This window comes from Symsagittifera roscoffensis, chromosome 2 (assembly GCF_963678635.1).
Source record: "Symsagittifera roscoffensis chromosome 2, txSymRosc1.1, whole genome shotgun sequence".
NCBI lineage: Eukaryota > Metazoa > Xenacoelomorpha > Acoela > Convolutidae > Symsagittifera > Symsagittifera roscoffensis.
The window spans coordinates 83,589,688-83,605,271 of NC_087063.1; the positions used below are offsets into that span (position 1 = coordinate 83,589,688).

General features: G+C 34.1%; 1 protein-coding gene across 1 annotated transcript in view; it reads left to right on the forward strand.

Annotated features, from left to right (window-relative positions):
- Positions 1–15,584, forward strand: part of LOC134840672 (dehydrogenase/reductase SDR family member 7-like) — a 37,558-nt gene that overhangs the window by 9,534 nt on the left and 12,440 nt on the right. The window contains exons 2-3 of the mRNA XM_063856639.1: positions 2,020–2,214; positions 4,610–4,765. Of these exons, the coding sequence (XP_063712709.1) occupies positions 2,028–2,214; positions 4,610–4,765 (343 nt within the window). The 5' untranslated portion in view covers positions 2,020–2,027. The remainder of the gene's footprint in view (positions 1–2,019; positions 2,215–4,609; positions 4,766–15,584) is intronic.

Sequence of the window (15,584 nt, forward strand, 5' to 3'; positions counted from 1 at the left end):
TACTTTTTTTTCGGCCTAGTTGCCAAAAAATTATTTTTTCAAAGCAATTTCTACTATAATTAAAAGAATTTTGATTATTCCGAATAATTTTTATACTCATCATCCCTGATTTTATACAATTTTCTTTTTTTGAAAAATCTTTTTTGTCATATTTCTCGCATAAAAGCTTTATTTGGTGCCAATAGCTCCCGCCTCCATTATATCGGCCAATCATTAAGTATTGCGTTGCTTGAAAAGAAAATTTTATATCTTTTTGCGAGAGGGGGTTGTCCACTTTTCGATGATTTTCAAACGATTTTTAGATGTAGTAGCAAGCGGTAGCAAATCTAGATAAACATCTTTCAGATTAACAATTTAATTTGAAAAAGCATTTGAATGTTCTGAAAGCTTGGATTGTATTAAGTCAATTTTCGTAGGTTTTGCACTTTGGTGTTGAGTTAACAACTATGCCTGGGACTGCAAAGGTCCTAGGTCTAAATCTGACCTGGTCTTTTTTTTAAATCAAACGGGAAACGTTTCGTTTAAAAAACTGTTGGATTGATATCTGTCTGCTCTTCTTTTGTCAAATTAGTTGCCACATCACGTTTTGTTGATTAATTTTGTTTTTGATTTATTCCTGTAATTTGAGAATTAAACAAATCTGATTTGTTTTGTTTTTGTTTTGTGTTCAGCTAGAAAGATTTTTTTGCCTCATTTTTTTCGGCTAACTTTTTAAAATTGTTTTATTGGTCTTCTTTTGCGAGAAAAAAAGAAAAATTAGATTTTCATCCTTCTGAGCGTTTCCGAGGGGGGTGGGTGCGTGCGTGCATATGTAAACGTTAAGAATTTCCAAACTCAAAAACTTTTTCATGCTGACAATTTTGTTTTCGGCTCAACAGGCGTGTACCTCAGTACTGTCGGCTTAACTGCCGCTCAATAATTTTTAATTTTTTGAATGTTTCTTCAAGGCTGGTGTCAAGGGGGCTCATGGTAAAAAGCTGGCGTCTACCGCAATAATTTTGGTTTTGTTGCCGTTTTAACGCTAACAATTGTAATTCTCGATATTTGTGTTTTCTTCAAACCGAACTTTTTCCGGGACAAATATATGAAATTTTTGTAGATGTAATTTCACATTTTTTCAATTTTTTTTAATCGACACAATGGCTTTCTTCTTATGTTTTGTCCGGTTTTTTGCAATACCTTATTTGTGTGGTATCGCAAGTTGTTACAATTCTTGTGTCGCAAGAAGCTCTGTGCTAACAATTCTGTCCTTGTTTCAGAGTCTCATCTGCTTCTGTTAGATAAGCGTATGTTATTCTCTGAATCCTGAAAGTACAATGATCGGAGCCGTTGTATTAAACTTGCCAGTAGTTTGGGGCATTTGTGACTTCTAGTTTATATAAACTAGTTTGAATGCTTGAAGTTTTTCATGGATGGTATTTAGTGGTCTTAAGGAAATTGGTAAAATTAATTTGACCCTTTTTGGCAGTTTATAGGTCTGGTAGATTGAATGAAATAATATTCAGGGAATCATCGGTTATTTGAGTATGTGACAAACTAGGTGAATAAGGCTAAGAATACTACAGGTCTTGGTTTTTCTGCCTTAGTTTCCGTAATATGGCAAATTGACAGACAAGAACCCTTTGCAAGATTAAGATCGATCGGTCGGTGGTAACATGTGAACATAGACCTAGAGATGTTGCTGTTCTGTCCTTTTAAGTTCTTATGTGATTCCATGTGATTTGTTTACTTATGTTGACAAATAACAAATGAACAAACATTTGATGCGAAAGTGAAATAGATATATTAGTATCTAGCAGTTTTAATGCATCTCTTCAGAAATCAAGATCTTAAAATGGCGATCAAACTGGGAATCTATTACTTGTAAGCGAAGCGCAATTATGAGTGATTCAATCTTCTTATTTGATCATTGACTCTTTTTCGGATGTTTTCTATGTTCGAATTATACTATTGTTTGTTACATAAATTGTTGATGTGAGTTTTTCGCATAATTTAGTCTTTATTTAGACTGGATTTCAGGTAGAGTAATGTCTTCTTCTAAGTTCGTCCTCTCGTATCAGATGTTGAACTTCGGAGGGTTGGCAGTGGCCGCCCTCCTCCTGCTAACTTCTCCCCATCTGTTGATTCTGCTCATTGGGGGTCTGGTGTCAGCCGGAGTATTTCTGGACTCCGATGTGTCCATGAAACTGATGGAGAGATTTGGACGAAAACCGGGTAAGATCACGCCTCTCATGAATTCATAGTTATTGATATACTATGGAATAAAAATATACGTATGTTTAAATTAGAGTTTATCCAGATTACAAAAGAATGTGACCGTGATTATGATGCGCCATTGCATGCTGCTACTGTCTATGGAATTTTCAAACAAATTTGGGAATTTTTTTGGACGGTCCTTTTCTAATGTTTAAATTCTCTTACTATCAGATGTTATGTAAGTTTAAATCAGTGTGAAGTAATTGTCTAGTAGTCGCTCGTAACTATTCTTGGTTTTCACATGTTCAAAATTTAGGTAGCATAGTTTCTTTTCAACCATTAATTACCTTTTTTATTAAATACCTTTTTTTGTTGTTAAATGATTAATTTGAGCTAACTTGATTAATTAGTTGTTTATCTAGGGCCAACATCGTAAGGGCCTTGTGCCTAGCGTTAGTGCTAGGCGGACAAAATTTTATTGATTATAAATTTGAATTGCTCTAAATGTCATTGATAATGTCCGCTGGAATTTTTAATTTAATTTAATTTAGATTTGAAGGACCCCAACAATTGAAGCACGCCAGAACTTGCAGAAATTGTTTTTTCTCTCACGATATGTAAACGCTGAATATGATTTTAATTCCACAGTTGAGCAAAAATTGAAATAAATTGTTGTTCCGACCAGTGAAAATGGGGAGAAACTTTGCATTTTTTTATTGAGGTTTTCATTTTCTACAATTTTCACATTTAATTTTCTCATTTCCGTACTTATTGCTTTTATTGAGTTACTAACCGATAAGGTGTACCTCTAAAGCTTGGACTTTTGTTTTTGAGTGAGACTGTTCCGAAGTCTTCCAGTTTGACGGAGTCTTTGATATTGTCTACATTTGATGTGCGTCTTAAATTCAGCTTTGTACTGGATCCGGCTAATCTACGAGCGATATTTTAGAAAATTTGAGCTAAATTTTTATTTTATTAAAAAATCGGATCTGATCTAATTCAAAATTTAAAACCCCTTTTTCATTTTATTGTTCCGATCATTTGAAAAAGCGAAAAAAATTTGTATTCGGATGTTTTAGTTTTTTCTCCTTTTTTTTTGTTTTCCACGCAAAATCAGGTACCTCAAATAATCATAGGAGATATTTGAGGGATATATTATGTTAAAGCCCTTACAGTCGTGATTCAAACGGCGTTAAAAATTTCAAAATTTGTCAAATGCTGAGAAAAACCGTTTTTGAAATCTTTGATTTTTCGTTTTAATTCGAGTGAATAAAGCGCGCGAGCAGGCTTACAATAGCTTAATTTAATGGCCTGAAAGTTTACAATAGCTCAATTTAAAATGTTAAACGTTAGTTTTTGCGCGTATTTGAGTATTTTTGCGCCCTTTTTGAATCAAAAATTCAAAACACTTCAAAAAAAAACTTCTTTTTGGATAATTTTTGAAAATTTTTTCTATAATATTTTTCGTTGTTCTTTTCATCTTTCCCCAAAAATTGTTTTTACCCTTGCAATGAGCAAGGGTATTGCAATCGGGTACTAGACTTTTTCGCCGAAAATAACTTTGTTCACAGAATGGTCAAAATTAGAGATGGTAAGTTTAAGTTCAGTTTATAATGAATTCAACTTTTTTTCGCTTAAAAACTTTATTCTGCCCAAATGATTTCGACCTATTTTTTGTAATCGGCGTAGGGACTTAATTTGGAGTCGTTTCAATGTAAACATTTTTTATGCTCACCTCTGGATCGCACGAAATGCTAAAATCTTAATAGAATTTTTAGTTCAAGTTTATCATAACAACAATTTTTTTCGGCTTGATAGGTTTCGTCTACATAATAGCGGCTTAGCTCTCTCATAGTGTTTCATTTGACGAGAAAATAAAGTTTTTTGAATGTTTTGAGGGTGAGGGGGCTATTAACTAAGTCTTGAGTCTTGTTGGCTTTTTTCGGCTTAAAGTGTTTCTGCCAAAGTATTTTCGGCTTTGTTACTGCCAGAGAAATTATCTTCGATGCTAATTTCATATTCTATTGTCTCGGCATTTTTGTGTTTCAAAAATAGCCCTATTCATTGTGATAGATTTAGTTTTTCCGATATTTTCGATGTGTTATGTTGTATCGCAAGTTATTTGAAGCTCAGATTCGCTTCTGTGTTCAATTTGCTTATTTTGCGATGATTGTCGAATATGCTTAGTCTCTAGTTGTTCGTTCAGCTCCTTTTATCACATACAGTCGAACAAAACGGCACTAATTTGAAATATAATATAATTTTTTGATGCTGTTAATATTTTGGATGAAAAAGAGTCAGTTTTTTTATTCCAGATGGTTACTACGCTCCGCTCTCAACCCCCGTGGGTTAAAACTATACAGCTACCTACTGCTTGTCTATTTCATATGATAGTTTTTTGTCTGTTTTTCAGAAGATAGTTATCTGAAGGGGGCTGTTGTGTGGATCACTGGTGCATCCTCCGGAATAGGGGAGGAGTTGGCCTACAGACTGAGCACAGCCGGAGCTCATCTGGTTCTGTCTGCCAGGAACGAAAAGGACTTGGAGGCAGTGGCTGAGTCCTGCAGAGGTCAGTGTCTATACCCTCTTTCTGTTATCAAATTTGGAGTTATGATATGAGCCAACCCATAATACGTAGCAGTTGGAAAATTTCACTCGCGAGAGCAAGTGTCTTCTAATCGGGAACTAGACTTTTTACACGTAAAATTTTTTTCTTACGAGCCAAAGTTCGAGGGTTTTATTCCCGGTCGGACCTTGTTTCTTTTTTTATTATGTATGTATGTGTACCTGGTACCTTGATTTTTTATTGAATCTCGTCACCTTACAAGGCACTTTCCACTTGGTCTAGAGGTAAAAACGCTACTTCGGAGCATTAAGTCTGGGGTTTCATCCCCAGCAGGACAGTTTTTATTGAGATATGAAAGAAATTGACCTTGCTTTTTAATGGAACCTCAAGTCCCTCTCTTTTGATCCAGAAGTAAAGCACATGCCTTCGGAACAGAAGTTCCAGGATTGGAATCCCGGCCGGACCTTCTCTTTCTTTCTTTCATTCTGTTGAAATTATTTTTTAAAAGTTGAGTTGTCGTACTATCGTTTGTCTACTTATTTTTTGTCGGCTTACTGTCTAAATCAGGGATTTTTTACTTCAAAGCATCAATATCTTTTTATTTTAACAGTTTTAACTACAATTGAAAACTGTTTTGTAATCTGTCGGTAAGTTAACCAATTTTGATTTTGTACAATGTGCTGATTTTTTGCAGTTTTTTTGTTTTTTTAAATGGGTTCGTCCTTTAGTATATGACTTGTTTAGTTTGCGTCGCTTAAGCAAAATAGATTGTTCTGTTTTTCTGTGTTTCAGAGAATACAGCGTAAATCGTCGAATATCTAAATTTTACAGCTCATAATTTTCTTGTGATATCATTTTGTTTTCGGCTCAATTGGCGTCTACTAAAGTATTGTCGGCTTAGTTTCCGCTCGGTAAAAAATTTTGAATATTGCATAACGGCGGTGATTGTTTTTCTTGCCATATTTTTCTCAAATTGACAATTATTCCAGCAAGTTTATGGAATTTTTCAAGAGTTTTTTTCGAATTTTCAAAAGTTGTTTCTTCGACTTAGTTGCTTCAGTCTCATTTCGTGTCTTCTATTTTACAATGCTATCTTAGTGTTGTTTGGCAAGTGTTGCAAAGCTCTGCTTCGCCTCTGCGTTTTTTTGTACAATTTTTTCTTACAAAGTTTGAGTTTGAAGAATGAAAATTGAGTTCATTTAACTGAGGACAACATTTTCAAGATGATTGACATATTTCTGGCTGGTTTTCATATTCTGTGCAATTTTGGTCAGTTTATATTTGGACCGGTTTTTTTCTTCACATTCGTGAATTCCACTCTAGAACCATGTTAATTCGCCTCAAGTTGCCCGTTAGATGGAGGGGACAAAAAGGATGGAAAGTCTTAAGAGTCTAGGCTTCTTCGACCTCTCTTTATCTGACAAATTGACAAATTGAGATGGGTTTATATTTCTACACGAAATGTGGGAATTAATGTAAAATAGACAGCAGAATCCAATCCCTAAAATAACACAATTATTTTGTTTTTCCAACATTTTTATGTAAATTGCTGATTGTGGTCTGCGAAATAATAACGGAAAAGACTTGAGTCTATTGCCATTAATTCAATTGTACTCTTACGCAGAATCAGGTCTTGAACAATCTTTTCTTCCCCTTCTATGGTACCTATTGTAGAATCTTCGTCGCCACATAAAACTTGTTTCCAATACAAATCTATTTGTACAGTTCCTGTTTGATAAAAACAGGTATTATGAAAATGAATGAGATGGGGTTTTTTATTTTAATGTTTTTGAGACGCTTTGAAATTTTTCACTTTTCTCAAACATATTAGTTTTTCTCAAAGACTACTTTTTCGGTTTCCGAAAAAGTGTTTTCAATTGAAAGAGGGCCTACTCCCCTGTGTGACTGCATATACCTCTCAATATTTATGAATTTTTTTTCTCATTTTTTTCTTCAAAAAATAACTTTTCCAAATCTAAGACATTGGGTTAAATCGATAGAACAGGTTCTGAGAAGTTCTCCTGCATAAGCAGTTACGCCCTAATTTTTTTCCACAAAAAATAGCTTTTCCAAATCTAAGATATTGGGTTAAACCGATAGAACAGGTTCTGAGAAGTTTTCCTGCATAAGCAGTTACGCCCTAATTTTTTTCCACAAAAAATAACTTTTCCAAATCTAAGATATTGGGTTAAATCGATAGAACAGGTTCTGAGAAGTTGTCCTGCATAAGCAGTTACGCCCTAATTTTTTTCCACAAAAAATAACTTTTCCAAATCTAAGATAATGGGTTAAATCGATAGAACACGTTCTGAGAAGTTCTCCTGCATAAGCAGTTACGCCCTAATTTTTTTCCACAAAAAATAACTTTTCCAAATCTAAGATATTGGGTTAAATCGATAGAACAGGTTCTGAGAAGTTCTCCTGCATAAGCAGTTACGCCCTAATTTTTTTCCACAAAAAATAACTTTTCCAAATCTAAGATATTGGGTTAAATCGACAGAACAGGTTCTGAGAAGTTCTCCTGCATAAGCAGTTACGCCCTATTTTTTTTCCACAAAAAATAACTTTTCCAAATCTAAGATATTGGGTTAAATCGATAGAACAGGTTCTGAGAAGTTCTCCTGCATAAGCAGTTACGCCCTAATCTTTTTCCACAAAAAATAACTTTTCCAAATCTAAGATAATGGGTTAAATCGATAGAACACGTTCTGGGAAGTTCTCCTGCATAAGCAGTTACGCCCTAATTTTTTTCCACAAAAAATAACTTTTCCAAATCTAAGATATTGGGTTAAATCGATAGAACAGGTTCTGAGAAGTTCTCCTGCATAAGCAGTTACGCCCTAATTTTTTTCCACAAAAAATAACTTTTCCAAATCTAAGATATTGGGTTAAATCGACAGAACAGGTTCTGAGAAGTTCTCCTGCATAAGCAGTTACGCCCTATTTTTTTCCACAAAAAATAACTTTTCCAAATCTAAGATATTGAGTTAAATCGATAGAACAGGTTCTGAGAAGTTCTCCTGCATAAGCAGTTACGCCCTAATTTTTTCCACAAAAAAATAACTTCCAAATCTAACATATTGAGTTAAATCGATAGAACAGGTTCTGAGAAGTTCTCCTGCATAAGCAGTTACGCCCTAATCTTTTTCCACAAAAAATAACTTTTCCAAATCTAAGATATTGGGTTAAATCGATAGAACAGGCTCTGAGAAGTTCTCCTGCATAAGCAGTTACGCCCTAATTTTTTTCCACAAAAAAATAACTTTTCCAAATCTAAGATATTGGGTTAAATCGATAGAACAGGTCCTGAGAAGTTCTCTTGCATAAGCAGTTATGCCCTAATTTTTTTCCACAAAAAAATAACTTTTCCAAATCTAAGATATTGGGTTAAATCGATAGAACAGGTTCTGAGAAGTTCTCCTGCATAAGCAGTTACGCCCTAATTTTTTCCACAAAAAAATAACTTTTCCAAATCTAAGATATTGGGTTAAATCGATAGAACAGGTTCTGAGAAGTTCTCCTGCATAAGCAGTTACGCCCTAATTTTTTTCCACAAAAAATAACTTTTCCAAATCTAAGATATTGGGTTAAATCGATAGAACAGGTTCTGAGAAGTTCTCCTGCATAAGCAGTTACGCCCTAATTTTTTTCCACAAAAAATAACTTTTCCAAATCTAAGATATTGGGTTAAATCGATAGAACAGGTTCTGAGAAGTTCTCCTGCATAAGCAGTTACGCCCTAATTTTTTTCCACAAAAAATAACTTTTCCAAATCTAAGATATTGGGTTAAATCGATAGAACAGGTTCTGAGAAGTTCTCTTGCATAAGCAGTTACGCCCTAATTTTTTTCCACAAAAAATAATGGCCTTCGAAAAGTCAAACTAATGACCGATTTTTTAAACTTCAACCGATTTTTTCTTGAAAACTGTCCTCCCAAATCTGATTTTTTGTTATAGAAATGTAGAAATGGTAAATAGTTGAGGTAATTTCCCCTGCTTTAGCGGCTACGCCCAATTTTTTTTATAAAAACTGTTATCGTCCTCGGAAAAGTCATATTTGTGAATTTTTGACCGTTTTTTGAAACTTTCACTGTTTCCGAAAACTACCCTACCACATCTGAGATTTTGTATTCAATGAAGAGAATGAGTTGTAAGAAGTTAATCCTCTTGCATAAGAAGCTAAGCTCTTTTATAAGAAGATTTTTTGACTTTCTTCGAAAATTACCCACCCAAATGTGAGATTTTGGATTCAATCAAAAGAAGGAGTTTAAAGAAGCTCATCTGTACCAGCGGTTACGCCCAAATTTTCATACTAAAAAGTTAAGCTTTCAGAAAAGACAAGGTTTTGATTTCTTGTTCGTTTTTTTTTAAACTGTTTGGCTTTTCTTGAAAACTGCCCATTCGAATCTGATTTCAAGGTTTTACTCAAGGCAACAGTTCGACAGAAACCTCCGTGGATAAAAGGTTACTCCTTTAAAAATGGAAGAAAAGTCTTCTGTCCTTGGGATATTTCCAAACTCTTAAAAACATTAACTCATACTTATTTCATTAGAAATAACTACGCTTTTAGGTGAAGCCCAATTTTAAGTTTTTGATTGTACCCATTTGATCCGGCGTTAGTACAGGAAATTAAAAAATATAAAACAGGTACCTTCAGCTTTATGTGGGCCCCTAGTTTAATACGCGCTAAATTAGTGGATCGAGATATTTCACGTTTCATCCCTAAAACAGTAGTTAGTGGGAGGTGTTGATCGAGTTCGTAGGTAAAAAATTAACATTTGAGGAATGAGCTTGCTGTATTTTTTCATGAGTATTTAGAAACTTATATTATTCATTCAAACAGGTTTTCTGAGGTTGACATATTGAGACATCGGATTAATTTTTATTACTAGTTTCAAAGTATTGAAGCATTGATTTCACCTTAGAGTTGAACTGATTTCTCAATTAAAACGGAGATTCAAGAGTTATTGCCAATGATTAGTAAAATAGATCGGTTTCAAAAATTTGAAGCATTTGTCGAAATGTTTTTAAAAATCTCAGAAATGAACCTAAGCTTTTGAGCTTGAAGCATTTATATCATTTATTGATAAAAGATTTCGCTGAAATTTAAAAAATAAATCTGTTTAACTGTTCATTTTTTTGGCAATGAATTCTTCTAATTTACTTGTGGTATAAAGAAAATCAACCTTCCGAAAAAGTTTTTCAGAGCAAAAGTTGTGAAACATTTTTGAAAAGGTTGCCTTTTTAAAACCAAAAAATTGAACGTGAATGAGACATGAATCAGGCAGTACAATTATCATTTAAATGGATCCACACAAGCTTTTTGTTCTTATTGAATACCACCTTTCTTTCTCCCGTACCTAAATCAGCACTTTCTAGAGCGGCACTGGTTTTGGCTTCTCTGTTTTCCTTTTTCTTCTAATGATCAGCCGGCGCTTCGATCCCCCTTGAGTAGGATCAATTGAAACCTCATTAAATACAGTCGTAGACAGTTGCAATGTCAGCAATTTCAAGATTAATGATCCAGGATCTCAGCTGCTGGAATTTTTGTTTCCTTCTATCCTATTCCAATCTAGTCAGTAGATGTTCCGATGTAGTGCTGAGAACTCAGCTGGATAAACCTCCATAAACTGGACGATGGCCTGAAACTCAGGACAAGCTTCAAGAGCAAGCTTCATAATTTCTGAGCAAGCTTCAAGGATTTGTTTTTACTCCGCTCCAAAGATTTTCGTGTAATACCAGCATCTTCGATACTACATCTGAAAACGGACTTAAGGATTTAGTCATACTTACTTGATGGCCACGCGAAAACTCGATTAGACGAGGGCGGGGATGATGTCTGCTATTTCGTTTGGCCCGAGACGGGCACTGGGCAGATCGTGACCAGACTCGTCAACTGTATTCAAGACACTGATCACCTCACATATCCTTTTCTTCAGCTAGGCGTTATGTTTGAAATAGAGACAGGAATTTATTTCTCTAATAAATACAAGCTAACAGACTATCAATTATTACATGGAAACATCTGAATAATCAAAGTATCTATCAGCGAGCACAAATAAGAGAGGATAGACTAAAGGCATGCTATATGCACACTCAATGTCAACCCTTGTAAGGATTATCAATTTAATCAGCAAAAATATTAATTTAGTAATAAAGATATCTAGTTTCATAAAAAAAGTGGTTAAGAAATAAAAGTAATTTACTCTAATGATACTGCAGTTAACCTTATGATGAAATTTGTTTAGTTGTTATTGGTGTCGCAGGATGTTTTTTTTTTTTTACTGATATCAATTAATCAATCAAATAAACAAACAAAATTGTTTCTCATTTTTTCAAGACTTTGGTTAGATTTACGTCTAAAACTAAGAAAGTTTGGAAACTCACATCTTGAGGAGAGGCTCCTAGCTTTTAACCTTAAATGAACATCAATTTGCTGCAGGATGCAAAAAGGATCGATTTTTTCAAGTGTTTTTTTTTGTCGAAAAACCAAAGAAAATTGTAAAAATTCCTAAACACTGCAATATCTCGATAAGTACCAGGTTTTGAGAGACCACATTTTTACACCAGACTTACAACCTACAACAGTCTCTAGACTAATATTTAACCAAGGGTCTTAAAATTTCAAACTTGAATTAGTGAGAATTCAGTTCTACAGAAATGCGAAAATAATCAGAAAAAGTTTTTTTTGCAAACCCTTTGGCAAACCCTTAGTTTTCACGGCAAATTTGGAGCCTATTCAGCTTTTCTGAGCGTAACTAAGAAGAGAGTTTGTAAAACGTTAAAAATTGAGTATATTATCAAAAGTATAGTGAACCAGTTCTGTGTTTCCCAGAAGATAATTATCTTTCAATTAATGCTCGAAAACCATCAATTCAGTTTTCGACATACTTCCCACATTAGAAAGATTTAAATTAATTTCACTTAAAGTATTCAGTAGCAATGCGCCTCTATTTCGCGAGTGTGATAAGCCTATTGTATACTAGATTATTAGATCTTCTGTCTTGTATGCAAATTTCGAATTAGTGAACATATCGGTGAAAACTTTTGTTGAATGAAGGCTGTTTATCGAGCGCAAAGAGAATTTTAAAAAATAGTAGACATAAAGTTTTTTAATTGTCATATCCTTATTTTCTCTTAATATGATCGAGATTCGATCATGTATTTTTTTAAGAAGATTATATGTAATATTTTTTGTGCTATTTATATAGGGTTTGAAGAATAGTAGTTAGTACAAGCATAAACAAGTATTCCATGCTGAATTAAAGCTTTGATGATATAATTATTATATTTGAGTAAAGTAGACCTCGATACAAAATGTCGCTTTTTTGTAAGGATGCTACTGTCTACCCAATTTTTATGTTAATTTTATAACCTGTTCAACGAAGTTAAGTTTATTATCGACAATTACACCTAGGTATACATATGAAGTATTTGGAGTGAAAATACTCTCGTTGATTTGAACACATACATTAGAAGCACTTCTATTCTTATAATTGCTAACAATAATGGTTTTATCTATAGTCAGAGCTAGTTTATTGTGTTGTAACCAAAGACTGATATTTGTTAAAGCAGGCATATCATTAACGTATGGAAGGAAAAGAATAGGACCAAGAACCGATCCCTCTGGAACACCTACATTCACTGATTTCCATTCAGAAACTACAGTATTAACAACAACGCATTGATATCTGTCTGATAGATATCTTTCAAACAATTGACGGGCAACAACTCTGATGCCATATGAATTAAGTTTTTCTAGAAGCAGCTTGTGATCAAGCGTATCAAATGCTTTCAATGAAAAAACTACACCGCACATCTTTTTTTGTATTGAACCTTAACTTCTCTGTAATTTCAGCTAAAGCATCTATGGTTGCAAATTACTTTCTAAATCTCTATTGTTTATCATAAACAAACTAAGTTTTTCAAAATACCCATAATATTTCAAAGACTTTGCGACAGCTTTTTAGAAGTTATATGCATATTTATATATTAATATCAAGTTATATTTATATGTATGTATACGTCTGTAATTGTTCATGTCTTTTTTGCTTCCAGATTTATGAAGCGGAGAAACTTTTGGTTGTTCAGGAGTATAGGAAAATTTCCAGGTTCAAATGGAGGTTTATCAAAATCATAAAGTAGGGAGCTACTATGTATACGTTCTTAATGAAAACAAATTACTGACTCCGTCAATTCCTGTAGAATGTTTAGCTTTCAAACTATTTATGATCTCTACAACTGAAACACATCTAAATAGGTGCCTCGAATGCTCTACAGCATCAACTAAAATGCTTGAATCAGTGCTAGGAAATTTTTTTTGACGCGTTTATTGGCCTTAATTTTTGGCTTGCATTACAATAAAGGTGAAAAGGTAAATGGAGAGAATCAATGAGCCAACAAATTCGGCTGTCTTGTGTCGCTTAAGGAATAAATGGCTTTCTCTACCGTACCAAGCTCTACCGTCTTACAAGCAAAATCAGTACCCCGATAACTCTCCCCACGACAAACAGGAAGCCGATCATTCTCAGCTCTCTTCAGTTTTTGTTTCCTCCTGTGGCCCCTAGTATTTAATAGCCACCCCTTTAAAAAACCGTATCTTGAAGTATTTTGGATCTTTACATATCCCTATACGGTGCTTAATAAAGCAAAATTTACCCTACAAAACAGCCGGATCTGTTACAAATTTGGATCTCTACCTATTTCTGTTGTTGTAGCTACATCGATCTTATCAATCTCTGCTTTGAGTCTCTGATTGACTTAGAGAGATTGTTTTTGTTTGAGGTATCGAGGAAGAGAGAGTTAAGGAAATGTTGATCGTATTGATCATGTTGGTTTTGGCTAAACCGGCGTAGAAGGGGAGCCTTTTTTTTTCATTGATAGCGTCTTTGTGCTGGTCTCGGCACCCTCCCTCTGTATAGCACACTCAAGTGAGAGGTTTTGATTTAGTTATGAAATCCGTTCTAAAAGGCAAGTTTTTCGGCGTGCAGAGAACCGAGGTTCAAGCGGGCAGTTTTTATTAGTGAGGAGAACCGAGAAAAACTCCTGTTACCTGAGGTTATGTGATAAGCTGCAGATGTTGGCAGCTACTTTGGGACTCTCCCATAATCTCTCGATGGTAAGAGAGGTTGGGTGTACCAGGCAATTAAACAGATGGCCGGTGGTGTGTGGTTCATTGTAGCACTTCGGCAGACGTCGGATATATTATTGTTTTGCTTGTGTTGGTAGCTGGCGAGGTGAGTTGAATATCCGGACCGCAATTGTGACAGAGTTAATGCCGAGTCATCTGAAGTAACAAGCAAGGATAAAGAGTCTAGCCTAATTGAGATTTGCAAGGAAATATTGCCATAATTTCAACCATTACTTCGCATCATTAAGGTCACCATTATCTAAAACTGAAGAAAGCATTAAATCAAAGTACTTTCTCTTTCTTTATCCATAAAAAACGAGTTAAAAATGAACTTGACCAATTGTTTTCAACTGCTTACTTGGCAAAGTAGTGCACTGATTGATTGTAAAAAATCATTGAAACCCATGTTTTTGAGTAGCTTGAAAAGTTTTCAGAAATACTTTTTTGCAGTTCTTTTGATTTCTTTTTAAGTTCATCATTTTTCCTTTGGTAAAAGGAAGGCAAACTCCACAATCGAAAAGCAAAAGGGTGAAGGTCATAAAAAACTTGATCGACTTCTAGTTTCGTTTTCAGTTGAATGAAAAATTTACAAATTGATCAAATTTTCTCAATTGGGTTAATTTAGTCAAAAAAATGTTAATCACCATTTGTTCTAGAACTTCAAAGAGCTTGAAGGCTATCTATTTTTTTCTTCAAAATTCGAAAGTTGAAATCTTTCAAAAATTAAGCCGATGTTTTACGGCTTGATAGATTTTATTTCGATGCTGAATTTATATTCTATTTTCATGGCATGTTTTTTTTTCAAAAGCAGCTTTATTAATTTTTTATAAATCTAGTTTGACTTTTTAATGGTTTTTTTTCACTGTTTCTCCCAATTGTAATGAAAGTTTTGTTAAGCTGCGCTTTGCCTCTGTGTAGAATGGTTTTCTTCTGTTTTCCTGTGCTAGGATCATATAATTTTGAATTTCCGAATTTGTTCTGTTTTTCGGATCAGCAAGGACACGATAAGAACTGGGTATTGTGTGGTGAAGAATATTTCAGATAAAGGGACATAAGAGAAAACATCATTCAATTAAAAACATTATAGTTCGATATAAACGTATTCAATCAAGACTTGTATGAAGTCAGAAAAGACAAGAAATTCAGAAAAGTCATTTCAGTAATACAAAGAGAACTTGTATAGGATCACTTATAGTAGATTTTGTTCACAAATTGAACAGCAGACAAATACCTTCGATAAACGATCAAATTCTAGGGTTGAATATGCGAATTATTCTACAACTATTGAATTATTTTTCGCTTATTTTCCAGATTGTTTACACAAGCAAAGCTTGTGTGATATTAAGAACTCACTTTTTTTCCAACCTAAGTCGTAAATTTTAGTGCTCTTTTTGAAAGTGCTCTTTTATTGCAGTATATGCATAAGATCAATAACCAGCGATTAAGTACAGCAAATGCTAAGGATATTAACACACACTATTGTATTACAAATAGCACTTTAGCTTCAAGGTGTTATGGTTCTGTAGCGTAGAGGTAGGGAAGGAGACCAGCAGCAAAATAAGAGGGTTCGAACCTCAGCAGGCTCGCATGTTTTTAATGATTTTTTTCGTATACTAGTTAAAATGCGTCCGCTCTGTAAATTGAGGCATGTTAGTTGGTAAATTTCTTTTCAAATTGACTGCTACTGCGTCA